This window comes from Apis laboriosa, unplaced genomic scaffold, assembly GCF_014066325.1.
Source record: "Apis laboriosa isolate Shangri-la unplaced genomic scaffold, ASM1406632v1 scaffold122_cov146, whole genome shotgun sequence".
Taxonomy (NCBI): Eukaryota; Metazoa; Arthropoda; class Insecta; order Hymenoptera; family Apidae; genus Apis; species Apis laboriosa.
Genome location: NW_025221084.1, coordinates 224,264 through 251,712, shown reverse-complemented (window position 1 = coordinate 251,712; position 27,449 = coordinate 224,264). Strand labels below are relative to the sequence as shown.

At 18.8% G+C, this 27,449-nt stretch overlaps 5 protein-coding genes across 6 annotated transcripts in view; 2 read left to right on the top strand and 3 right to left on the bottom strand.

Annotated features, from left to right (window-relative positions):
• Positions 1–885: 885 nt before the first annotated feature.
• On the bottom strand, positions 886–13,686 carry LOC122720183 (protein mahjong). 2 transcript variants are annotated; one of them, XM_043946707.1, is made up of 19 exons: positions 13,550–13,686; positions 12,332–12,610; positions 11,982–12,240; positions 11,706–11,884; positions 11,144–11,595; positions 10,615–11,086; positions 10,290–10,535; positions 9,348–9,719; positions 7,884–8,003; positions 5,293–5,592; positions 4,970–5,167; positions 4,597–4,850; positions 4,228–4,473; positions 3,878–4,064; positions 3,355–3,648; positions 3,021–3,222; positions 2,488–2,694; positions 2,095–2,334; positions 886–1,327 (listed from the first exon to the last, which is right to left on the bottom strand). In XM_043946707.1, the coding sequence occupies exons 2-19, from the start codon at positions 12,590–12,592 to the stop codon at positions 1,113–1,115; spliced, it is 4,704 nt and encodes a 1,567-aa protein (XP_043802642.1). In that variant the 5' UTR covers positions 12,593–12,610; positions 13,550–13,686; the 3' UTR covers positions 886–1,112. The 2 variants fall into 2 exon arrangements, with proteins under 2 accessions (XP_043802642.1, XP_043802643.1); XM_043946708.1 differs by having other exon boundaries at positions 4,741–4,850.
• Positions 13,687–14,324: 638 nt separating this feature from the next.
• LOC122720204 (V-type proton ATPase subunit E) lies at positions 14,325–16,706 on the top strand. Its single transcript, XM_043946742.1, has 5 exons — positions 14,325–14,472; positions 15,278–15,453; positions 15,591–15,759; positions 15,911–16,094; positions 16,300–16,706. Exons 1-5 carry the CDS (start codon positions 14,440–14,442, stop codon positions 16,416–16,418), a joined length of 681 nt encoding a protein of 226 aa, XP_043802677.1. The 5' UTR covers positions 14,325–14,439; the 3' UTR covers positions 16,419–16,706.
• A 788-nt stretch (positions 16,707–17,494) lies between these two features.
• On the bottom strand, positions 17,495–19,684 carry LOC122720273 (peroxisomal membrane protein PEX13). Its single transcript, XM_043946859.1, has 5 exons — positions 19,529–19,684; positions 18,900–19,154; positions 18,232–18,479; positions 17,936–18,115; positions 17,495–17,850 (listed from the first exon to the last, which is right to left on the bottom strand). The coding sequence occupies exons 1-5, from the start codon at positions 19,594–19,596 to the stop codon at positions 17,495–17,497; spliced, it is 1,107 nt and encodes a 368-aa protein (XP_043802794.1). The 5' UTR covers positions 19,597–19,684.
• Positions 19,685–21,419: 1,735 nt separating this feature from the next.
• Positions 21,420–23,907, top strand: LOC122720251 (CAAX prenyl protease 1 homolog). The gene is made up of 6 exons (XM_043946823.1): positions 21,420–21,605; positions 22,012–22,158; positions 22,294–22,497; positions 22,568–23,080; positions 23,155–23,298; positions 23,600–23,907. Exons 1-6 carry the CDS (start codon positions 21,504–21,506, stop codon positions 23,816–23,818), a joined length of 1,329 nt encoding a protein of 442 aa, XP_043802758.1. The 5' UTR covers positions 21,420–21,503; the 3' UTR covers positions 23,819–23,907.
• A 1,213-nt stretch (positions 23,908–25,120) lies between these two features.
• The window catches only part of LOC122720292 (SR-related and CTD-associated factor 4), a 14,747-nt gene continuing 12,418 nt past the window's right edge, over positions 25,121–27,449 (bottom strand). Inside the window, exon 19 of the mRNA XM_043946901.1 lies at positions 25,121–25,229. The gene's annotated coding sequence lies outside the window, so the exon portion shown is untranslated. The remainder of the gene's footprint in view (positions 25,230–27,449) is intronic.

Sequence of the window (27,449 nt, the reverse complement as noted above, 5' to 3'; positions counted from 1 at the left end):
GAATACTCAATTTTTATATTTTCGGACCTTTATTAATTATTTAACTTATTGCCAAATATTTTCATATATGAAAATATCAATAAATTTTTTATCAAAAATTCTTTTTTTTTAATTTAAATATAAAGAAAAAGAAAATAAAATTGGTAGGTTTGCTAAAAATTCATCGTAAAGCGTGGTTCTATTTATTAGCAAGCCTATACAAATTTACGATTCTTTATTAATAACAAACGACAGAATTGAATTAACTTTTTACAATCTCTCATTTATTCTTTCTCATACTCTCTCGCTCACATTCTTTTTTCATATACATTAGTGTATGATTAAAGAATCTTGAAATTTACTGTTTAATGAGTCACCTAAAAATAAGATCTGTTTTTAACAAGTTTAAACATGATCTATCGATCAATAAAAATTTTCGCAATTGTTTTGAACAGTAAGCGAATTTTCTATAAATAAGTATTGAATAAAGAATATCTGATACATATTTAGTGAACAACAAATATCTTAAATTATAATATATACATTTAAATCTATCGATAAAAGAAACAATCTTAATCAAAATTCAAAATTATATCAGCTATTGATCATTTTTATCATATAGCTTTCTAATCATTTTTAACAAAATTGATCTTAGAATTATTTCATTGGCCAATTTTCAATCATAACATTGTTTCATTTCAATATTGGCGAAAGGAATATATTTGAATACTTTTTAATAAAAATTTTATTAAAAATATTTAATATCAAATTGTCAAATTAAATGTTTGAACAAAATTTGCGTAATTTGATTCAAATTATTTGATTAGTTATAATTTACATAATATTTTTGAATTTTTTTCTGCATAATCCAAATGTATTCATGTAAATTCATAATAAAATTGTATCATTTCATATATAAAAAATATATGAGATAAATAAATAAAGCATTACAAATTTTTAATAACGTCATAATGTTTCTATTTACTTAAATGCATATTTCCATTTCGCCAATAATTATAATAACGTTATTAAAAATATTATATTATAATGAAACTTCTTTCAATCTCTATTGATTGATTAAAAGTGAAATAAACTTGTATGTATAATGTATTGGAACTATTGAAGACAAAATTTCATGATGATGAAGAAAGACTTTCAAGATCAATATCAGAAAGAAAAATATCAGGAGAATCAGGAGATCCGCTGTAATGTGTCATATCATCTCCAGAATCATCCCCATCACCTGAATCATCTTCGTCATCATCATCATCGTCATCGTTATTTTCACGGTTATTTCGTTCGTTTTCATCACCATTCTCTTCTGCTGTTGCGTCTGGATTATCCGCATCTATTTAAAAAAAAATATTATTATATTTGCAAAACAATGTTATGTAACTACTGACTTTTATATACAAGATGTTAATAATATTTATTTTTGAAAAATTATATCAGATATTTTTGAAAAATTATTCTAGAAAACACAAAAGTTGTACAAAAATATATATAAAAAGTATACAAAAGTATACAAAAGTATCGATTAAAGCTTATTTAATAAATTATAAGTAATTTAAATAAAATGTAAAACGATAGCATGATAAATAGAAGAAATAAAACGTCTTACTTCGTTTCTGTTTTGCTTCATTTAAGAAATTTAAATGATTTATAATAAACAAATTTCAATCAATATTTTTGTACAACACCTTTTATATTTGTTTCGGCCTTTAGAATCAAATTTCCAAAGATGAAAAATTTCCATAAATATATCAACACTCTGTATAAAAAAATAAAGATGGCTCATCATTTATAATAATAATTGTTATAAATATTATGCATTTATAATAATAGTAATTATGTAATAATAATAATTATAAATATGATGATAATAATGATAATAATGATAAATATGATAATAATAATAATAATTATAAATATTTTAAATGATGATTTCTGTAAGATTCTATAATTATTATATAATTAATAATAATAATAATAAAAAAATTAAGATAAATTAAAAAAATTAATGAAAATATTTAAATTACTTGATATACTAATTAAAAAAATATTTATAATACAAAATTTTTAGTATTAAAACATTTTAATATAATATATACAAACCATCAGCGTTATTATCATCAGAACTGGAATTTGAACCATCATCATCACTTGCATCAAGATCTTCTTCATCATCATCTTCATCCGTTTCATCTTTATCACATTTTCTTCTACCAACATCGTACAATCTGACACTGGATTCGTGATTATCATCAAATTCATTAAGTATCTCGACTACTGCTATTTGCGTATCAAATTTATTACAAGCCAATCCGTAAACTCCTCTTCTAACATCATAAGTAGCTGTAATCATTTAATTATTAATTCTGAAATATCTTTAAAATTTTATTAATTTAAAATGTGCAAAAAATTAAAAATTTTTAATAAATCTAAAAATTACAAATTATTAATAAATTAAAATTATAAAAATTATAATTTATATTATAATTTAATTACCAATATTACTGTAATCCAAAGCATCTAATGTTTTAAATGAAGTAATATAGTTAGCTTCATCTATATTTTCTTTCTCCAAAGATACAGCATATATGATATCATTAACAGGAGAAAAAATTACTTCCATTTGATCAAGAGTTGGCACTGTTTTCAATAAATGAAAAGTTCTTAAATCCCAAACTTCCGTGTTTGATACTACTTCTATACCTATTAACAAAAAATTATTTAATATTAAATATATCTTTTCTTCTTATATTAATAAATTACATTTAATTCTATACAGAATATTAAAATATTAATGGAACATTCATATTGATTTTAGAGATTATTATTAACAAAAAATTATTTAATATTAAATATATCTTTTCTTCTTATATTAATAAATTACATTTAATTCTATACAGAATATTAAAATATTAATGGAACATTCATATTGATTTTAGAGAAATTTTAGAGAACAAAATAAACATAAAAATTAGTACTATATATGGTACTATATATATCAATACATCAATATATATTTATATCAATACCATTAGGATGGAAAACTCCATTAAGTGTTTGATTTAATTTATCAAACTTATGAATTTGTTTTCCTGAATTTGCATCCCATAAAATTCCATCATGTAAAACCAATTCATCATTCATACTAAAAGTAGCACGATTCATGGTATATCGATTAGAAATTGTAGGAGCAAAACTAGTTAATAATTGTCCAGTAGCTATATCATAAATCTGAAAAAAATTATAATATAATTATAATATAAAAATAATTATATATTTTTTAATTATAATTTATAAAAATTTAAAAATTTCATTAAAATTTTATTCCACAATATAATTGCATATTAAATAGAAAACACATACTGTTGCAATATCGCTATCAGTTCCAATAATTCTGTCTTGAAGTTTTCCAAATTCAACATATTCTACATTTTCTAAAGATAATTTTAAATCAAAGAATGTTCCTATACTCCAAAGTACAGACATAGGACTTCTCCATGGAGTAGAAGTTAATAATAAATTTCCACGTTGATTGCATTCCATGTGATAAACATAAGATTCGTGACATGAATATGTTGCTTCTTCTAATCCTGTATGTATATTGTACATTTTTACATCTCCCGCATAAGTACCTAACATTAAATATTGTTGACATGGCTGTAAAAATAATAAGATATATTAAAAGTTAGAATATGTATTTTACATATTATAAATATATGAGTTTAATTTAATTTATTAAAAATTCATTTATATTAATAAAAAATAATAAAAATATAATAATACAAAATAATTTTTTACTTTTTGATTAAAATTATATCGAATTAAAAATTAAAAATTATATCGAATTTATACATTTTTAATATTAATAAAATAAAGATAACATTACTGAAAAGATACAATAGGTGAAAGTTGCAACATCTGTAGGCCGAAAAGTTTTTACAGGACAAAATCGACTATAAATAAGTCTTCTATCCAATCTTCTACCATCCATGCCTAATGCTCGTTTAGCCAGTCTCACTGTTACATTTGTTGGTATAGAATTCTTTGTACAAGGATCTGGACATTTATGTGGTCTGAAATAAAAAAAATATTATTTTATTATAATAATAAAAATTAATTAATAAATAATATTATATATTTTATAAATAATATTAAGTTTATTNTATATATATATATATATATATATATATATATATATAGTTCATAAATGTAATTGAAAGAATAAAAAGTACATACTCAAAGAGATTAAATTGTGGACAAGTAACCATAGGGTTTTTACATAATGCATGTTGATTAGTTAAATATTCTGTTATAATGGAATCTAATGTTATAGTAGATGGATTTGACGTGGCTACTCCAGGTCCTCCACCACCTGCAGGATCTCTTGAAATTTGTTTTTGTAGCGATCGACATACTGTTGGTTGATTAATTGAGTGACAATTTATTTGATTGACTAGAGGCTGTTTATCAACTTGATTTTTTCTAAAATTATTTATAATTACTTTTTTACATTATTTGTAATTTTTAATAAAATCATATCTATAATTTTTAAGCTAATTAAATTAATAAAAACTTAATTAAAATTATTATAAAATATAAACTTACTTTTGATTGATTTGTAATTTAATTAATTGATTTGTGCTATTTGAAACAACATTCTGATTGAGACAATCAGAATGTTTCATGCGCATATTATTTCCAGAAGATAAAGATGATGAACTTGAACTATTATTTGAATGAGATATATACCTAAATGATGAAGTAGGAGTGGTATTGTTTCGAGAAGTGACTTCTCTTTGATTGCATCTGTTTGTATTGTACAAATTTACTGTTGCACCAGGAGAAAACCCATTTCTTGTCTGAATAAATTTTTATATTTTTATCATATTTTTTAATAAATAAAATTTATTATATTTTTATAATATATTTTATATTTTAGTAAATTTATAAATAAAAATTATTTATATTAATAACTCACCCCAGTAGTTGCAGGACTGCGATAAGTGAATGGTTGATATGTACATACTGGTTTCATAATAGCAGAAAAATCTAAATTTGCTTCTTTGTGAAGTATTGATGCAGTTTCTGTTAAGCCTTTTGACATTAAATGTTGATATATTAATTGATTTAATTGTTGCTCATTGTATTGTATTCTTGTTTGTGCTACTACATTTGCCTATAAAGTTGAAAAACATAATAAAATGAAATAAAATATATTAGAAAATATGAAGAAAATAATAATATAGTAATCGAATTGAATTATAAATTATAAATAAATTAATAAAAATTTTTAAAACTTACTCTATGTAAGCTAGCTAAAGAAATTTCATATTCTGCTCCAGTAGGTTTTGCTTCTCCAGAAACTCTTCCCATTAGCTCTAAAGCATATTTTTGAAACATAACATGTTCTTGTCTTTTTTCTTGAAGTATTGGATCCTTCATAAGTGCTTGAATTTGTCCATCAGTAAACATTGGAAGTTTGCTAATTATTTGTCTGACTTTTTCGCTTCTTGCTAAACCTGCTAAAGCACGACAAGCTAATGCTCTTATACTGTCTGCATCTGTGATTGGAGTTTTAACCATCATCAATTGTAATAAGACCTATAAAATAGAAGGAAAAATTTAAATTAAATNTGTTTATTTTACTTAAATAGAGTGAAATATAAAGAAAATATTATATAAAAAAAATATTTTTACTATTTTTACATTATAAAAATTAAAAAAAAAGAATAAAAAGAGATATATTATGTGATACTAATAATTTTTCTACAAATCTATAGAAATACCATCTTTATCAAAGAATAACAGAATTTTCTATTTGAATAAAAACATCAATATTATTTTTTTGTACTTAATTTCATTTTAATGATAAAAAAAACGATATTTTATAATCAAATTAAATTTTTAATCAAATAAATACTGACATCTCAAATATATTCTTGATCGTTCTGATCCTGATAACTATCTTTTTATATTTCATATTTAAAATATAAATTTTTATAAGTCATTAAATTGTACATTCATGACTCTGGCATAAAAGTGATATGTTTTAAAATATTTCATTATATTTAAATAAAACGAATACTTTATATATATATATATATATATATATTTTTGTTTTAAATATAATTAGAAAGTGAAAAAAAATTAAAAATAACGAAATTGTATACTTTATTAATCAAAAGAATACATTTAAAAATCAAATATGTATGCATTTAATCAATATTTGATTTTAGAAATTTCAATATAAAACATTGTGATTATTTTTACATAATACAATATCAGAGCTTGTTTATTATCAAGTTATTATTAATATCAATTCAACTTTTTATTCTTCATTCAATACATTAATCATTTACTTCATTCATTTCATTCAAAAATCTTCCTCAGTGAATAATCGAATCCTAACCTTCTTTGTCAGTAATAATATCTTAATAGTAAATAAACTCCAATATTCATCATGTATAAAACAGTCACAAGAATACTTTGTAATAAAAATCATAAAATCAGATATTAATTAAATATATATTTACTCGATCTTCAAAATTCAATTTTTTTCATAAATGAATCATTCACAAATCATCAATTTTATTATTTTTGATTTTTATTTCAAACCATAGAATTTCTCTGATTATTTATCATTTATATCATAAATTTATGAGTCATCTTATACATTTTATATTTTATTTGTTAATCTTAAATATTTCATTTATGACAAAAAAAATTTCAAAAGAAAACAATGCTTTGATTTAAAATATATTATATGCAAAAAATTTTTCTTATTTTTTTTAATCATATTTTTTCAAATTTCAAAATCATTAATATTAACTATATTATATATTTTTATATATCAAAACATAATAACTGATGCAAAAATAAATCTAATGATCTATAATAAACTCAGCCAACTCTTTTTGCGAACCATGTGAGTTTGAGATTTTTAATTAGCCAGTTTTCTTATTCCTTTTTCTCAAACGCTTTTAGTTAACTAAATCTCTTCTTCATCATAAGTAAAGTAATTATTATTATACCTAGTCAATGAAACAAAATATATAAACAAAGCAACTAAATAAGTATTATGTAGATTGATAATAATAGAGTTCATGTAATTAAAACTTTAAAAATATGGAAATTTTTCTGTTGCTCTTCTGAAAAGAATTGTAAGCTACAGTTGATTTGTAAATCAGTTAGCCAAATCTGATTTATATATATTATGACTTTTATATGACTTTGAGTATAAAATTTCAAAAGTTGATCAATTAAAACAAATAATAAAATAATTATGATAAAAAGATTATTAAATGAAATTAATTAAATGAAAATTTAACAAATAGTTAAAATTATATTCATAACAGAATAATATATATTTTGAGAAAAATTTTTTGTTTATTATAATATCATAATAATATAATGTTTTTCTTTGATATTTTTTCTATTATGAAAAATAAATGAAATATTTAAGATAATCAAATTAATGATACCCTCTATATATTTAATTAATATATATGTATATATATATGAAATATTAATATATTTATCAGAAATGTTTGGAGAATTGATTCTAAAAGCTAAAACAAACATAAAATTTGATATACAAAAATATCAATTAAGAATTATTTATTAAATTATTATAAATAATTTATTAAATTATAAATAATTTAATTTTTAGATAAAGTAATAGAGAAATAAAATGATTTTATTTCTATCACATTGCTTCTCATTATCTCTGTTTTGCTTCATTTACACAAAATTAAATTGCTTATAACTTAATAAATATTCTATATATTTTCGATACTTTTAATTATATTATAAAAACAACATTAATGTTATTATCAAAAATTGAAAGAAATAATTATAAAAAGAAAAAAACATTAAAATTTAAAAATATATACCATTATTCCATTATTAGATCTGACACTTCCCCAAATCTTTTGTATTAATTCTTCACTATTATTATTTGCTTTTTTCTTAGCAGAACCTGTTACTGAATATCTTGCTACATTACCACCAATCTGTAATAAAAACCAAATAAATAATTAACATAAATTATTCTAGATTTTCGATTATTCAATACTTACATTCTTGAAAAAAATAACAGAAATATTATTTTTATATTTATTATTATAATTTTATATTTTTTAGATATAGATTGAAAATTGTCAAAATTCAATGGTACATCAAATTTTATCTTTTTTAATAATATAATATTTAATTATAAATTGAAATTTATTAATTTTATATAAATTTGTTTATTTAAAAAAAAAAGATAAAATAAGCTCATGAAAATAATAGCACATCTGAACTTTTATTTATATTTCTTAGTATTTTTTTGAATTTTGAATCATGCAAATATTGTTATATAAATTTTAGAATTATTACATTTATTATATATATGGGATGCGAAAAAAATTAAAATGAGAAATTCAAATTATTTTAATTAAAAAAACTTTGAAGAGAGTTCAGAAAGTCATTTATAACTTATTGAAATATATAAATAATACAAAAAAGAATAATAAAAGAATAGTAGAAAATCTCTGCAATTTCTGCTCGCAAAAAATGTGCTATTTTGCAAACTGTTTCAAATTCATTGTAATTGAAATTAATTCTAGAAACATTTATCATATATTCCGGATATGTAATATATAATATATAATAAAAAGTGAAACGAAAAACTGCATTAATAAAAAAATTCATATCAGCTTTATGATCGACATTTACAATGGAAGAAAAAATAACGAAAAATTATAATTATAAACGAAAATAAATTCAATTTGAATAATTGAGACAAATAATAATTTTCAATTATTATCATTATCATTACAAAAAAATATAATATTAATAAATTAAAAGTGTACTTTAATGAAAATTAGATTATAATCATAAGATTATATTTACGAAATATTTTATTTTTATTTAAAATAGTGATCAAAATAATTAAAAATAAAAAAATAGCAACACTAAATATACTATTACTAAATAATAAAAAGTATTATATTTTTTTTTCAATTTATTTCATTTCAAAAATGAAATAAATTGAAAAAAAATAAAAAATATTTAATAAAAAATAACCAAATGAAAAGTACAATATATGATATTATTAATGAAATTTTTAATATTTCATTTTTTGAAATATTATTTCATATGATATATTTTCTTAATAAATAAACAAAATTCATAATAAAGAAATTAATAAATCTTAACTTTTGCAATTAAATATTATATTACTAGAAAATAATATTTATATATTATTTGTTCATTTAGACAATCAATCTTAAGAAATAATAAATATGCATAAACGTACATTAAAATATATTATCTTTTTATTTAAAAATGTATTATTTAATGTAAATAATTACCCTATTTATTGGAGCACAGACACAATTAATTACTGCTCTTAATGCAGCTCGTTGTACATCAGGATCTGCAATAATTTCACATTCTGCTGCAGCTAAGAGTAAGTTAATTGCCATTGTCATTGACATATCAGGCATGTCTACTCTTTCACAAAGTAACAACATCACTTTTGGCACTACAGAACAAATAGCTATTACATCTAAACAAGAGCGAACTGTTTCTGCACTGGAAGTTGTATGAACCCTGCCACTATAATTCCATTCCCTAGCAAAGGCAATAATTTGAAGAAGAAGTGTTATGCCTCCAAGACGATATAATTCTTCTACTGGTGGCCATACTGCTCTCACAGACATTAATTCTTGAAGGATTTCTACCTATAAGTTTATTAAAAATAAAATTATTTAAATATTAAATAATAGTAATACAATAATCATTTGATTATTCAATTTAAAAAAATAAGAGAAAAAGAGAAATAATAATTAGAATTAAGAAAATTATTGCATTTTATTTTTTAGGCTAATAGATATAAATATATTGTAATATTGTTTTTAAGATATAATATATGCATATATTTTGTATATATTTAAAAAATGTTATTTATTGTGTTGAATTTTTAAAAGAAATATGAATAGGAGTATGGCGACAATACAATTCAATTATATTTTAAAAACTTTTACTTTTATTTTCACAAGAATAAAATTAGTTACACAATCACTTTTTCTTTTGACCAAGAATTTGCATAATACAAGAATTGAATATTGAAAAATTTTATATTTTTATATTTATATTTTTCTATATTTCCTGAATTATGATATTTCAATAATGTTTTAGTATTACATAATTATAATTTTTCAAATAATATAAAATAATTCATTAAAATAAATAAATAATAAACTTTATACATATTTTTAAATTTATATTTTAAATTAATTTAATATCTTTACCTTTGCTTGAACTTCTTCACTGCTTAATTTTACAGCTTTATAAGGAGGTAATGATGGTTGCCATGTGTCACGCTCTGCTCTAACATTTTCTGCTCTTTGTAATTGCTCTGTTTTAAGATGTAAATGTGCTTCCATGTATCGTTTTAAAGCTACTGCAACATGTCTAACTATTTGTCTAGAAGCACATTCTTCATCATCATTTAATGCTGGCTCCTCCTCTATATTTAAAATTGGTAATGTGGATATCTTAAAAAATATATATATGTATATCAACAATTAGAAAATTTATTATTAAAAAATTATAGCATTTTAAAGTAACACTTACAACATTAAAAAGTTTTCGAAGTCCATCCTGTGCATCAAATTCTTCAAGTATTACTTTAAATGGAAAAGAAAATCCAAAAAACATTGTAGCATGACATCTTCCAGAGTCATGACTTCGTTCTAATAACCATAACGCATAGGTAACAAGATCTGAAATAACATGCTTTGGCAATAGACATACTCTTTCCATTGCATCTTCACAATATGCTAAATAATATAAACAAATAGAAACTCCAGTAGCTGCAACACTGGGCCTTGGAACATCTAACAGTTTTTGTAAACCTCCAACATTAAGAAATTCAATAGAAAATTTTTTATGACAAAGAAGAGAAGCTAAATATTTTAAAGCTTCAAAAGCTAAGCGACTGTCTTTTGTTTCTTTGACATTAATATACTTGAGAATCAATTCCAAAGCATTTTGTTCAAATACATGACCTAAAAATTCTTGATATTCACCCATTGGTGTGAGATACCTGTTAATATAAAATAAAAATAAAAATTTCATAAATATTTGAAATTAATATTTTTACCTTAATATTAACATTTGTCTTGTAGCTAATGTTGGAGGATGCATTTGTACATTCCCAATAACATATGATTCCATCTCTGCCCATGAAGAATTAGAATTTCCTTCTAATAATGTAGATAATGTAGTGGAACTTTGCATTGAAGATGAAGAATTTTTTTGCAAATTACATCGCACAGAAGAAGTATTTAATGATCTATTATGTGCGTTTTGTGCCTTGGATGATGTTATTTGATTATTAAAATTGGAATTTTTTGGCACAGATAAAGGTGGAGACATTATTTCTGGATATATAATATTATTTTTTACAGGAGTTTCACATTCTGCATCACTTTTCTTTTTTTTAGGTAAAGGAGCAGAATCTTCAGAAGATCTTGCACAGTCTTCTTCTTCAGAAAAATAATTACTATGATTTGAATTCTTAAGAATTTCATTTTCTTTTCGTTTTTCTCTCACCTATGAATAAAATTTTTTTTTTTGTAATATTATAATATTCATGATATTTAATACTTTTAAAATGGTATGTATATTGCTAAATATTATTATATACATAAAATTCTTATTACTTTTCTTTTCCCAGGTACACCTTTATTTTCTCCATCTCCTCCACTATTTCTATCTTGACCAAAATGTGCAAATGGTCTATTATTAACTGCAAGTTGTCTTTCTTCCTGAGCTTCTTCTTGCAATTTATGAAGTCTTTGTAACATTAAAGGTACCATTTTTGCATTCTGTTCTCTAAATCCTTTAATAAAAAAAAAAAAAAAAAATCACTTTTTTTAATTCTATATTTTAAATAAGAAATATTTTTTATTTAAACTTTATTTAAAGTTAATTAAAACCTGTAGCAATTTCTTGAACTTCCATTGCAGCAGCTACAAGCCCAGTTGCATAACTTTGTAAGGGTTCCACACTTTTTTCTGCCCAAGAAAACAAACGATGAATGAGTCCTTCCATATCTGGTTGAAATACTGCAGAAGTTTCTAAGCCAGGAAGAATATCAAGCATAAGACGACAAGCTGCAATATTGAGTTTTCTAACATCACGACCCGTAATACCCGCACGAGACCAATAAGTGTCTCTTAAGTAATCATTTATAAGCTGTTAAAATTAAATAATATATTATATAATAATTTTTCATATTATAAAAATTTATAATTATTATTTTTTAATTTAATATTTTAAGACCTACTTTAGTCATAAAATTATCTTTTCTAAATAAAACTTTCAATATATGTCCAAAATTGCATTCTGGATCTGTGCGTGATGGATGTCTTTCATCAAATGGATCTGGATCCATTTTTAAATAATTTTCTGTTTCTAATTCTATAATTTCTGCCAGTCTTCGTAATGTTGGAACTGGATCATATGTAGATGATGAATGTTCCTCTTCCCATTGTCTAAGAATTTGAACTACATCCGTTACTTCTGCTAATGATTCTGCACTTGACATCTTTGACTATCTATTATCCTATAAAATAATTTTAATTAAGTTTATAATTAAATTTCAAAAAAATATTAAAAATATTAATTTATCATTAAAATTTTCAAATCATTTATATCCTGAAATTTCTTAATGTTATAATTATAATAGATTTATCATATGATTTATGATAACACACCTTTACTTTCACATTTAATAATGTATTAATTCTAAAAGATTTCAATTGATGAAACCTTAATACATTTACAAATAATAATTTTGTATATATTAATATAATACATAATGAAAATATATCTATACATTAATTAAAAAATATATAACTCTTCTTTTTTTCTAGATTCATATATCAATGAGAATATAATGAAATAGAATCAAAATTCTATTTTTATTAGTTTTAATTATTTATTATTTTCACTATAAACTTTTAATATTTAATTCTTTCATGAATTAAAATTAAAACAAGCTACCATTAATAGAAATTAAATGTTAATTAAACAAGATATTAAAATAATTAAATGTTAATTAAATAAGATATTATTACTTAAATAATCATCAACAAAAATCGTTTAAAATATGATTAAATTTTTAACTAATTTTTGTAACTGACTTTAAATTTAAAAAAAAATTTAATTTACATTATTTTTTTTACAAAAAAATCAATTATTAAAATAATTTAATTATATAATTAATTATGATGCTTATTTAACATTTTAATGTTCTTAAATAATTGTTCATTAAATTTGAAAACTAATAACTTAACCTTAAAATAAAATGTACAATAAACAAAGATCAAAGTTTTGAAACAAAACGTACAAGAGACCAATAAGACATTAATTATCGAAAACAATTGAAAAGATTATAAAATAGCAAAATACCGATAAAAACAGTTTGTTGACGTTTTTTGAAAATCAAATCAAAATCAAAAGAAGCATGTGTGTTATTAGGTTAAATTCAATAAAATATTACCTTTTTAAAATTTATTTGACAGTTTATTCGTTTAATAATTATCACGACTTATGTTACTTTTTTAAATAAATTATGTTGTTAAATTGTAATAATATGAAAAATTTCAATTAAGAATAATGTTTTCTTATAAAAGTACGAAACGCAACCACCCACACGCACGCTGAAGACGGACTAGGTAATTCAACTTTTAAAATATATTGAAATGTCTGAATAAAGAAAAATTTTTTAAATTTATATGTTGGTTTTATAGATTAATTTTTTTTTATAAATTTCATTATATTTTTTATTGTATCATTTTATTGTATGAAGAAAATATTTAATATATTTATGATAAAGTAATATTTTTCAATAACAGTTTTTTATTAAATATTATATCGCTTTACCGCTTATAGCTTTAGCAAAAATAATTTTAATTGAAAAATATTAAATAAAATATTTTTTCATAAATAATTTTAAATTAATCAAATATAGTCTATTAATTTTTATTAGTTGAATATAGTTATTTAAAAAGTCAAATTTATTTTTTTAATATTCTTAAGATTTCAATAAAAAAAATATTATATTTAAATTAATAGTACAAATCAAATATACATATATATTTTTACATATGAAATATATATATTATATTACATTTGTAAATAAATATTTTTTTTAAATTATTTTAAAACAAATTTAAATTTTTATTTGTTTGAGAACACACACGCATTCCATAAAATATATTTCAACTTAATAAATCATTTTTATGAACACACTACTGTGTCATATGATCGTCATTAACTGGAAATACTTTCATCAGTAGGCGTTAACTCTTTGAAAAATTCGATTATATACCTAAAAATAATTATAAAATTCATCATTTATAGAAACTTGACAAATTCTTAAATTTCAAAATGGCATTAAGCGATGCAGATGTACAAAAACAGGTAAAAAATTATTTAAAATAAAATATATAATTTCCATTCAGCATTGATTTAAGCTATTTTTACATATTCTATGTATTGTTACTTTGATGAAATATTTATTTTTATTATTATCAGATTTTTATTCTTGTAATTTTTCGTCTTTTTGATAAAAAAAAAATAATTTAAATAATGATGATATTGATATATAAATTTTTATCATTTATAAATGATTCATAATTAAAAAATAAAATTAAAAGATAATTTATATAACTTTGAAAAAACTAATTAAATAATTTTTTTATATATTATAATGAATATATTTTTTATTTAAATCTTTCTAATTTATCTTTATTTTTTATCTTTTTTGAAAAAGATATGAGATACATATATTAAATTGTTTTAACTATATTCATTTAAAGATAATAATTTAAGTAAAAATTTGTTTATGTCTTTTTGTTTATTAATTTATTTAAATTTTGATAGAAAAAATATTTTTTCTTAAACTAAAATCTTAAAAAAGTAAGTAGTTAATTTATAAAATAAAAAATTATTTAATTAGTTTTTTTTGTAATATGATTTATTATTTCTAAAAATTAATTTTATATAGAAGAAAAAAAATGTTACATCTTATATAGAAGAAACATTAATTTTAGTAAAATTATTTTTAAATTTATTAATATTTATAATATTAATATTTATAGATTTATATTTTTATGAAAAATGAAAAAAAATATAGTTCTTAATAATTTTATATTTTATTAATTAAATTCTTGATTTATTATATATATTATATTTCTATATTATATTTTGATCATTATATTTTTAGATTAATCATATGATGGCATTCATCGAACAAGAAGCCAATGAAAAAGCAGAAGAAATTGATGCTAAAGCAGAAGAAGAATTTAATATTGAAAAAGGACGTTTAGTTCAACAACAAAGACTTAAAATTATGGAATATTATGAGAAGAAAGAAAAACAAGTAGAACTTCAAAAAAAAATGTATATTTAAAACAATTTTGAATATTGTGCAAATGTTTATATAAAATCTTATAATTTAATGAAATTTTTCTTATGTTTTATTTCATATAGAGTTTATGTTTTATTTTATATAATAATTTAATTTTCTTTATTTACAGTCAATCATCCAATATGTTGAATCAAGCTCGTCTAAAAGTTCTAAAAGTTAGAGAAGACCATGTACGCAATGTATTAGATGAAGCTAGGAAAAGATTAGGAGAAGTAACAAGAGATATTTCACGATATAGAGAAATTTTAAAATTATTGATTGTACAAGGATTATGCCAGGTACAAAGCTATTTAATTTTAATGATTATTCAATAAATTTAATGTATTTTATTATATTATTTATTTTTTTACTTTATACAAAAAAAATTGAACTTTTATGAAATTGAATAGTTTATGAAATATATTTTCATATATTTTTATTAATTTGTAGTTAACAGAAAATCATGTTACTATTCGTGTACGTCAAGTAGATCTTCCTTTAGTAGAATCACTTCTTGATTCTGTTCAAAGTGCTTATAAACAAATAATAAAAAAAGATGTCATGATTAAAGTTGATCAAGATAATTTTCTTTCTTCTGATAGTTGTGGTGGTGTTGATTTATTTGCAGCTAAAGGTATTTTTATATATATAGATATATACATATATTAATAAATTATGTTAATATAAATACATATATTAATAATTATGTTAATAAAATAAGTTATATTACATTATTATGCATTATAAAAAAAGTAAAATTTATTTTCTTTATTATAATTTATATTTATAATTTCTAAAATAATTAAAATTAAGTAATTAATTAATTTATTTATTTTTAGGACGTATAAAAGTTAGCAACACCTTGGAAACACGATTAGAATTAATAGCACAACAACTAATACCGGATATACGTTCTGCTCTATTTGGATGCAATCCTAATCGCAAATTCATTGATTAAAAAATTCCTTTCATATTTTCTTTTTCTCTTCTTTTCATTCTATTTTCCTTTCTAACAAAACATTCCCTTATTTAGAACGCTAAAATCACTAAAAATTTGTTGTGTAGAATGTAGAATTTGTTGTTGATATTGTGAAAAGAGAGAGAAAGTGAAATTGTAAATTATAAATATATATATAATATATATATATATATATATACATACATACACCACATATATGTGTGTGTAAAAACGCGTACGACACACACGTTCAATATACATATATCTATAAAATATTTTATGTGAAAATAATTGTAAATTTTTTAAAAATGTTCCTTAAAAGTCAATTTCCTTTTTTTTTTTTTTTTTTTTTTTTTACTTTAATTAAGTTAATTATTTTTTATTGTAATTTTTATCTACTTATGGTAAGTACAACTTCTTAATTAAAAAAAAAATTTTAAACTCATTTCGAGTGAGTTTATCTATTTTTTTAACGAATTTTTTAGAAATTAAAATTTTCTATGCGAGTATATAATGTAATAATAAATAACTATATTACTTTTTAATATTTAATTTTTTCAGTATAATAAGTAAAATAATATTTATTGAAATACCCATTTTATTATAAATAAAAATTTAAATAAAAACTCATACAAATTTAATAATAAAATACATAAAATAAATTACAGTATGAATACAAATACTATATAATACATGTATATTAGTTTATTATCACATCTATAAAATAATAAATTAATTTCATATATATTAATATTTTAATTTTATGCATAATTTATATATGTATTTTAAATTTAATAGTTAATTTAAAAAAATTTTTTATTTTTCAAAATATGATTATTTCAGAATTTACATATTTTTTAATTTTTTCAAATTTCTATTTCTAATTTATATTAAAAATACTAAATTAAAAATCATGAAATAATCTATAAAATAAAATAAAAAATTTATCGGCAAATATTCTTTTATATGTATTTTAAATTGTTTATTGCTAAACAATTTCTGTATATTTGAAAATAGATTTTAAATTATTATTGTTAAAACTTATAAAAATTAATAAAATTATCAAACTAATTTGTCTATGCTTCATTTTCAATATTTTTATTATTTTTAATAGTTTTTGAATCAGTATTATTATAGTTTTCATTTATTAAAGATTTTTCTTCATTTAGATGGATTACTTCATTATTTTTTTTCACTTTCTTCAATTGTCCTATAACTTTAATGTAATTGTAAGGAATAAGACCAATATTTACACTATCACTGACTTTACACCATCCTGGTAAATTTTTTGGTTGTAGATTTCTAGGCGCAAGATAAACTTTTTGACCAGCTTTTATATTGAGTTCATTGTTATTGGCTGCAATAAAATCATGTAGCACTGTTGCAATATATGCAGGTTCCTCAATCTGATGCCATTCTTTTGGATCTTTTCCTAAAAATTATATTTATGAAATTTAAAACAATTATTAAAAATATAACTATTTAACTATATAATTACACATTCTATATTTTAATACCTTTCATTTGCATGTTTTTAATATTATATGAAATTTTATGAATTATATATGGTACTACAAAAAATATATTAAATATTATAAATCCAGACCAAAAAGAAGAATTATGAACATTTTCACCTTCAATTTTTGTTAATGATTTACTCCATAATTCTTCATTTATTAAATCTTGATTTTTAGAACCTAAAAAAATAATAATAAATTTATTATTTATAATAGAATATAGTTAATATAATATTTAATAATTTTTCATTATAAGTATAAAAATTCTAAATTCATGTAATATTAATAAATCTTACCAATAGTATATATAATCTTTTTATATAACCATTTTAAAAATTTAATTAAAGCAAATGTGCTAAATAACTGATTTAAAGTTGATCGTAATTTTTCAATATTTTCTGCAACATTTAAAATTGCTCTAAATGAATTTGTTAAAGCAAAATATGTAGATTCTAAAAGCATTGTCATAGATGAAAATGTATGAAGAATTGTTTCGATTAAATGGAATGTTGGTCTAGTATTTTCTTCAACATAATGAAAAAATCTGTAAAAATAATTAAAAATAATATTACTAATATATATAAACTATCTCAATCATACATATATTTTATTTATTTCTATATATAATTTAACTACAAATATTATTTGTCAGATTCATAAATTCATAATTACATCTCACAAAATTTTAGATTTAATTGAAATTATTATAAAAATCATTTTATTAATAGATATTTTAATAAAGAATTATTAAAAGATATATTTTAAAAAAATTATATATGAAAATAAAGAAACATATATATATATATTTAATTATAATATTAATTATAATATATATTTAATAATAATATATAATAATTATATATATTTATATATAAAATTATTTTGAATAACTTAAAATAACATAATAAATAACTTAAAATATATTGATATTGTTTTTAAATTATTTTTAAAAACATGAGCATACCTATTTTCAGCATCAGTACTATGTCCACCAAATATTCCATAATTATTATAATTAGAATATATTGGATTATATGAACTTCCATTAAATCCTCTATATTGATTATTGTAATTCAAACCATATCCATTATAATAATTTGGTCCAAACAATCTATCATTAAATCCATAATAATTTTGAACTGGTTGACGTGGAGGTACAGGTGGAGGATTTCCCGATTGAATATTTGAAACAGGAAATTGTGATAATGCATTTGGTAAACTGCAATGAAATCATTTTATAAAATATTATTATTATTTAAAAGAAAAAATTTATTATTAATTTTATTATTAAAGAAATTTATTTTTAATAATTTTATTTATTAATAAAGAAAAATTATTTAAATTCTTTAATTTTTTATTATTATAAATTGTTTTTGAATTAAAAATTGAATTGAAATCTAAAAAATAATTTTTACTAATTTTTTTATAAAATAATTTTTATTAATTTTCTTAATGAAATATCAAGTTTTTATCGATAAATCTTAGATTATAGATATTTTTTTTAAATTGTTTATTATCAATTTGTTATAAATATATAATTACAATATTTGTAATATTGTATTAATTGAAATCTTTTTTTAATAAAACTAATACCTTGTTATGATGTTAGGTACATTTTTTAATTGATTCCCATTATTATCATTCATTCTTTCAGGCGCCATACTTTATGATAATTTGCTTATCATTTTCTTAGTAGTGTAACTTATTGTACAAAGTTCATAACCTTTTTATATATAAAAATGTCATTTGTATATAGTATATATATTTAACATAGAAATATGTATAAACACATTTTTTGATAATTGTATTATCTTGTTATCACGTGACTTTAAGGTAAACAATATCGACATGTTAATTGAGAGCGAAATTCAAATTGCATGTATATACATGAAATGCGAAACAAGCGAGTAATAGTAGTAAAAACAAAATTAAAATTCACAAATAAAAAAATCCTTATTGAAGATTTTAAATTTAATCATTACTATTGCAATAAATTAAAAATTCAATAAATCAATAATCCTTAAGACATTTTTGAAAGAATTTCTGAAAGAAAATGCAACTTTAGTCTATTAAACAAACAACTATAATATAACAAATAATAATATTAAAGCTATATTTTCACGCAACTCTTAGACCATATATATTTATATCAAATAATTGGCTTAAAACAAAGATAAAATTATTTGCATGACATCACACATAGGCATAAGTTTTTGTTTTTACTTTTAAAGTAATATATAAATATTTATGAAATACAATTTAAAATCTGAAATATATATTTTATTTTATTAATTGTTAATTACATATATATATTTTAACAAATTATAATTTCAAAATAATTAAATTTTAATTTTGAAATATTAATATTCAATCTATAATTCTTTCCTTATAATTTATTTTTTTTTTTTAAATTAAGTAAGAATAATATAGACATCTACAGAAAAATTATATGTTTATAGTTTATATGTTCATAGTTATTGCAAAATAAAATAAATTTATTTCTTATCTTATTATGATTTATTAATAAATTATTTTCCTTATAATATAGCATTATAATAATGAAAATTTATTTTATTTAAATGATTTTAATTAAATGTATATGATTAAATTTTATATTGCATTGTGATATTCAAAATTAATGAAAAAACATTGTTTATAATTTTTACAATTAATTCATATAATATATATATATATATTATATATTATATTATATATAATTATTATATATAACATATATTATATATTATATATATTATATTTTACATATTTTACATAAATTACATAAGTTACATAAGTTTATGATTTAAAGTATTAAATCAAATTAAGAAAAAAATAGAGAAAAATTAGATAGTAAAGCAGAAAAATGAATCTGACATCAAATTTTACATTGTTAATACCCTTTTCAGCAATATTGTTTAACATCATTATTTATTCTTTTATCTTCATTTTTCTTATTATTATTTTCTTCCATTCTTCCCATAGAAAATTTTCTTGATAAGTTTATATATTTTATATATTAATATATTCATGATATTTTTGAAATTTGAAAGGTCAATTCAAAGGTCAAAACAATTATAAAGTATATAAAAATATTGGTTAAGACATATTTATTAAATTAAATAATTTGCATTAGATGCATTAGATGAAGCAAGACGAAAATAAATCGCTTTTTCATTGCTATATTTTTGTCTTTCTTATTTAATTTAAATTAACTTAATAAATAATCTTCAATTAACATTTTATATACCAACTTTTGTGTTTTTTTTAGAATCGATCTTTTAAATGATTCACAAATATATCAATATATTATATATTATAATGCAAATAAAACTTATTGTTAAAAATAAAAAGAGAAATAAAGTCATATTGTTTTAAGCATAATTATATAAATATACAAAGATTAAAATATTTTTTCTTTCATTTCTATCTCTAAGTTTCATTACTATATTTTCCACTCTTTTCATGATTAGACTTTTCCCGGCAATCCTGAACCTAACTTTGTTTTAGAAAAACCGGCGATCAAGATAGAATATAGAAATAAGAATTTTTATTTGTTAAATACAAAACAATGTCTAGTTTTGTAAAATTTATCGAAGAAAATATACTTTATGAAATCTTAGCCATATCATGGCTTTTGTTTCTTTGGAAATTTTATTTAGATCTTCGTCAGGTATTATACATTTTTCTAATAACCTATTTTTTCTAATAACTTAAATTTTTAAATTAATGTAATTTTTAATTTAAATATTTATTTTATAATTTTACTTTAATATGAAAATAAAATTTCTTAATATATAGATTAATTATTATATACTATTTTTATTTTTTATTTTATACTATATTATTTTTTATTTTAATGATTTCTCAATCCTGAATTGAATATTAAAGAAACTACTAAAACTATTTACAACGTTAATTATTTAATGTCGTAATAAATTGAAAAAGAAATTATTTGTTTATAAATAATATATAATAAATTTTATTATTATTATTAAATAATTATAAAATTTAATAATAATAATTATTAAAATTTATAATAATAATATATATAATAATATATAATGACTTTTTTTTAGCGTGTTTTTATGATGCGTTTAACCAATTTACCTAAATCTCTTGAAGGTTTAATGACAAAAGATGTTTATAATAAAGCACATAATTATTTATTAGATAGATTAAAGTTTGATAGTTTTGAAAGTATATATTCTGAACTTTGTACTATGGTATGAAATTTTTATTTAATTATATGATATATATTTTTAATTATTAATTTTTACTTAATTATATAAAATATATTATAATATTTAAAAAAAAATTATATAATTCCTATAATATTATATATATTTGAATATTTATAGATATTCTTATTAACTTTATGTTATCATCGATTTTGGTTATGGAGCATTAATTTAGTTAAATATTTTGGCTTTAATGATGAAAATGAAATTCTCTTGAGTGGTATTTGTATGTTCATTTTAAGTACTATTAATGATATAATATTTTTACCATTTAAAGTTTATTTTACATTTGTTGTGGAACAAGCCTATGGATTTAACAAAGAGGTAAGAAAATAAAAATTTTAATATTAAATAATGTTTTTTTATCTTGTTAATTTAATATTATAAATTTTAGACACCATTATTCTTTGCCAAAGATCAGCTTCTTAAATTCATTGTACATCAAATAATTGTAGTACCTCTTTTATGTGCTGTAATATGGATTATAAAGAGTGGAGGAGAGTATTGCTTTTTTTATCTTTGGATATTTTTAATAGTTGCTGCACTTTTTCTTATGATCATTTATCCAGAAGTAATTGCACCAATCTTTGATAAATATACACCTCTTCCAAATGGAGATTTGAAAACAAAAATTGAAGCATTAGCAGCATCAATTAATTATCCTCTTTATAAAATATTTATTGTTGAAAATTCAAAAAGATCTTCACATAGCAATGCATATCTCTATGGTTTTTATAAACATAAAAGAATTGTTTTATATGATACTTTAGTAAAAGAATATTTTAAACCAGCAAAAAATGAAGCAGATATAAAAGGATGTAATACAGATGAAGTATTAGCAATATTAGCACATGAATTAGGACATTGGAAACACAGTCATGCATTAAAAGGATTTATATTTGGCCAAGTAAATTTTAAAATTTTTATTTATTTTTTTATATTATTTTTTATTTTTTAATTTATAAAAAAATATTTTTATAGCTACATTTATTGATGAATATTTTTCTATATGCAAAACTTATTAATTATAAACCTATATATGAAGCTTTTGGATTCATGGATACTCAACCTACATTTATAGGACTTATTATTGTTACTATGTATATTTCAAATCCTCCAAATGTGGTAAGTTTGATTTATATTTAATAAAAATTCAAAAAGTTTTTGTATAATACAAAATAGTTTGTATAATGCATTCTATTACATAATATACATTATTTTACTTGAAATTTTATTTGAGAATTTTACTTACTAATATAAACTAATATAAAACTTAATTTAAATACTTAAAAAATTTATATATAGAGAATAAAACTTTAAAATTGAAAACTATTTTGTAATTTTGAAATGCAATTTATTTATATTTTATTTATATCAAATAATTCTGTCTAAAATAATATTTATAAAATTTATTATAATTTTTTAGTTATTCCAATTTATAACAGTTATATTTAAAAGAAGATTTGAATTTGAAGCAGATAAATTTGCAAAAAATTTAGGACATGGAGAAGCATTAAAAAGCTCTTTAATTAAGCTACAAAAAGATAATCTTAGTTATCCTCTTTATGATAAATTGTATTCTAGTTGGTATCATAGCCATCCAGAACTCCTTGAAAGACTTGAAGTTATTGATAAAGAAAATTAATTTTAATATTTTTTTATATTACTTTATATTACTATACTACACTATATTACTTTAATATATCATAATACAATAACAATTGTAAAACATTTACATTGTATAGTATAATCATATAATGATTTTATAATTTTCAAATGATATATATAATTAAATAATAATCATAATTAAAAATTAGAATTAAAAATAACAGAATATGTATACTTATGTAATTAATATTCTATAATCAAGATATATATATATATAAATTTAAAATTATTTAATTGTCAAATGAAAATGTTATTTCAAATAATTATAAATAATTATATAAATGTAATTAAAATAATAGTAAATAATTATTAATTTTTTTTAATATAATTTAATTTTTAAGATAATAATTATTTTGATTCTAAATATATTATTAAAGAGAAATGCTTAGATTATAAATATTATTTATTTAAAATATATAGAATTATACTTTTCGTGTATTTTTGATTAAATTTTATTTAATTAAATTTACAATTTGAATATGTTACAATTATGAATTATTTTTTTTTTTTTTAAATAATTATGTATTTCAATTTAATATTGTCATGTTTTTTATATCTAATAACATTGCATATTATAAAATATTTATCTCATAGAATAAAAAGCACATTATTTTTTTATAAATATATTGTGTATTTATATATGTATTGATATATATTAACTTTAAATCTTTATATATAAAGAATTACTATTTTTTTTAATTAGATTATGTATAAAGTTAAAATATATTAAAATGTTATATATAATGTTATGCATAAACTAGTGATATTTAATATAGATATAAAGTTTTCATTAAATTTTATTATTTTTCAGAAAATTAAAGCATTTATGAAATATTATTATATGTATATTTGTTATAATATACAATTTTTAATTAATTAAAAAAAAAATTTAAATTTGAGTATATAAAAAATGTTATATAGAAATTTTTTTGAATTTTTTTCAATATCTTAAGTTTTTAATAATAATAATAATTTTTAATAATAATGTAATCAAAAAATCAAAAAATTTAAATAAAAATCAAAAGATAATTGAAAGATAAGAAATACATTATTTTTTTTATTTAATGTTGTTTAAATCAATCTCAGCTTTTTTATGGAAATACGATATATTATTTCAATAATTTCGATAATTTTAATCAATAATTTAAAAAATCTTATGTTAAAATTATAAAATATTTGTAAACAAAAAATAAAAAATTAGAAAATTAGAATATAAGAAAATAATAAAAATAATTAACTTAAATTATTTAATATAATGATATATGCTCATATCGTTATATACATTCATATCTCAATTTTATTAAAATGCTTATGTTTACAATAAATACATAAGATTGAGGAAAAATCACATAATAGATCCATTTGTTCCATTTCAAGATGTATTGTGTCTGAAACAAATAATATTAAAATATATTTAATTCGAATTAATAATAAAAATATAATTATACAATATAAATATAATTATGTAATTCAAATAAAAATTGATCTATATAATTTTAATTAAAAATATATATATGAAATTAATATTAGTTTCATAATTTTTAATTTACTTTTTAATTATTAATTTCAAATAAAATATAATCAAAATTGAAATATCATTTTGTTTTTCATTTATAAGAAACATTAAAAGTAAAATTTATCAAAAGTCATCAAATTTAATTTTATCTATGTTAATTATCTATGTTAATGATCCTCATATATGTAATATATTCAATAATCATTATTTTTTGGCTAGTTATATAAGATTTAAATTATGTTTTTTACAGTTTAAATATATATATAAATTAAATTATATTATATATAATAATAAATATATATATAATAATATATATAAATTATATATATTTATATAATAAATATATTTATATAATAAATATATTTATATAATAAATATATTATATATATTTATATAATAAATATATATAAATTAAATTAAATTATATGATAAAAACAAGATATTGAAGATATTTATTAATCAAAACAGATTTGAATAAATAAAAAATTTTAAGAAATGAAATAAAAAGTGACTCTTTTATAATTCATAATTAAAATAATAATACATATTTAAATTTAACAGTCTATAAATATTATATTATATATTTTTTTTATATATAACTTGTAATATATCTTATAAAAATATTCATAATATTTTTTTTTTTTTTCATTAGCAAAAAATTGTATGAAATCATTCTTATTGCTTATTAAGTTATAATTGATAATGATATAATTAATTATTATAAAAAAATGTCAATCTTCGTTTTATATGGAAAATTTGTTATTTTTCAAATATTTAAATATTCTTAATTTTTTTAAATATTCAAATCAAAGTATTTTTTACATTGAGTCATTTTAAAAAATATTTGATATTTTTTAAATATTTTCTAAATGAATATGAATAAAAATTCGAGGTTAATGTATACTCAAGATTTTATATCCGATATTCTAATATTGACTACGTACTTTTGCACATATATATACCAAGTTTTTTTCATCGATTAAATCGATATCAATAACAGATTACAAAATATATTATATTTGAATGAAAAGAAAGTAATTTTAAATTAAACAAAAATTATATATAACATATAGAAATTATAATCAAGCATAAATAAGTCAAGTTCCATTAAAATATTACAAATAATAATATTTCTATTGTAAAGAATATTTGAGTAAAGAATAATTGAAAGAATATTAAAAATAAACTAATCTCTGCTAATTTATATTTGTTTTGTTAAATTCTATCTATCTTATTTATCATATCATATTTATGTATAAATACGTAAATATATATTTACATAAATGATTCATTAATTGTTTATGTAAATAAATTAATCGCAATTTTTTGTTTAAACTCTGCTCCGGAGTGGTGCACGGGCTTTTTATACTTATATTATTTTGAATTATAATAATTTTCTTCTTAATTTTTTTACTTTTAGAAATTTATAATATGATGATTTATTAGAAAAAATGACATTCTGGACGAACTTAAATCTATTTTAATATTAATTAATATTATCGTTTTATATTATTAACAATCATAAAACGTTTTTTGAATATGATAATATGAACTCATTATTTTACAAAATTTATTATAAAATTTAATATTATTAAATATTATTAAATAAAATTTAACATAAATAACTTTAATAGAAATTTATATTATTAGATAAAACAATAATATTTGTATTTTTAATTTATTAATAAATACAAAATTGTTTTTTATTTAATAATAATAATAATAATAATAACATTCTAATTTATTTATTGCACATTATTTACGCATTTTAATTACATTTTTTTTTAATTATTAAAACAATATGATGTAATTAAATATTATATAATGAAATTTAAATTTTTAACTTTTACTTAATAAAAATTTATAGAATAAATCAAATTCAATGTTTCTTTTAATCATTACTCGATTAAACACAAATTTTTAAAATTCAGAAATTCAGAAATATATTAAAATTAATATTATCTTAAAATAAATTTTTTCGCATTAAAAATATAATAAACATGTTTCATCTTTTTGCATAAGTTTGTCCAGAATGCAATATGTATAAATAAATAAATAAATAAATATATATATATATATATATATATATATA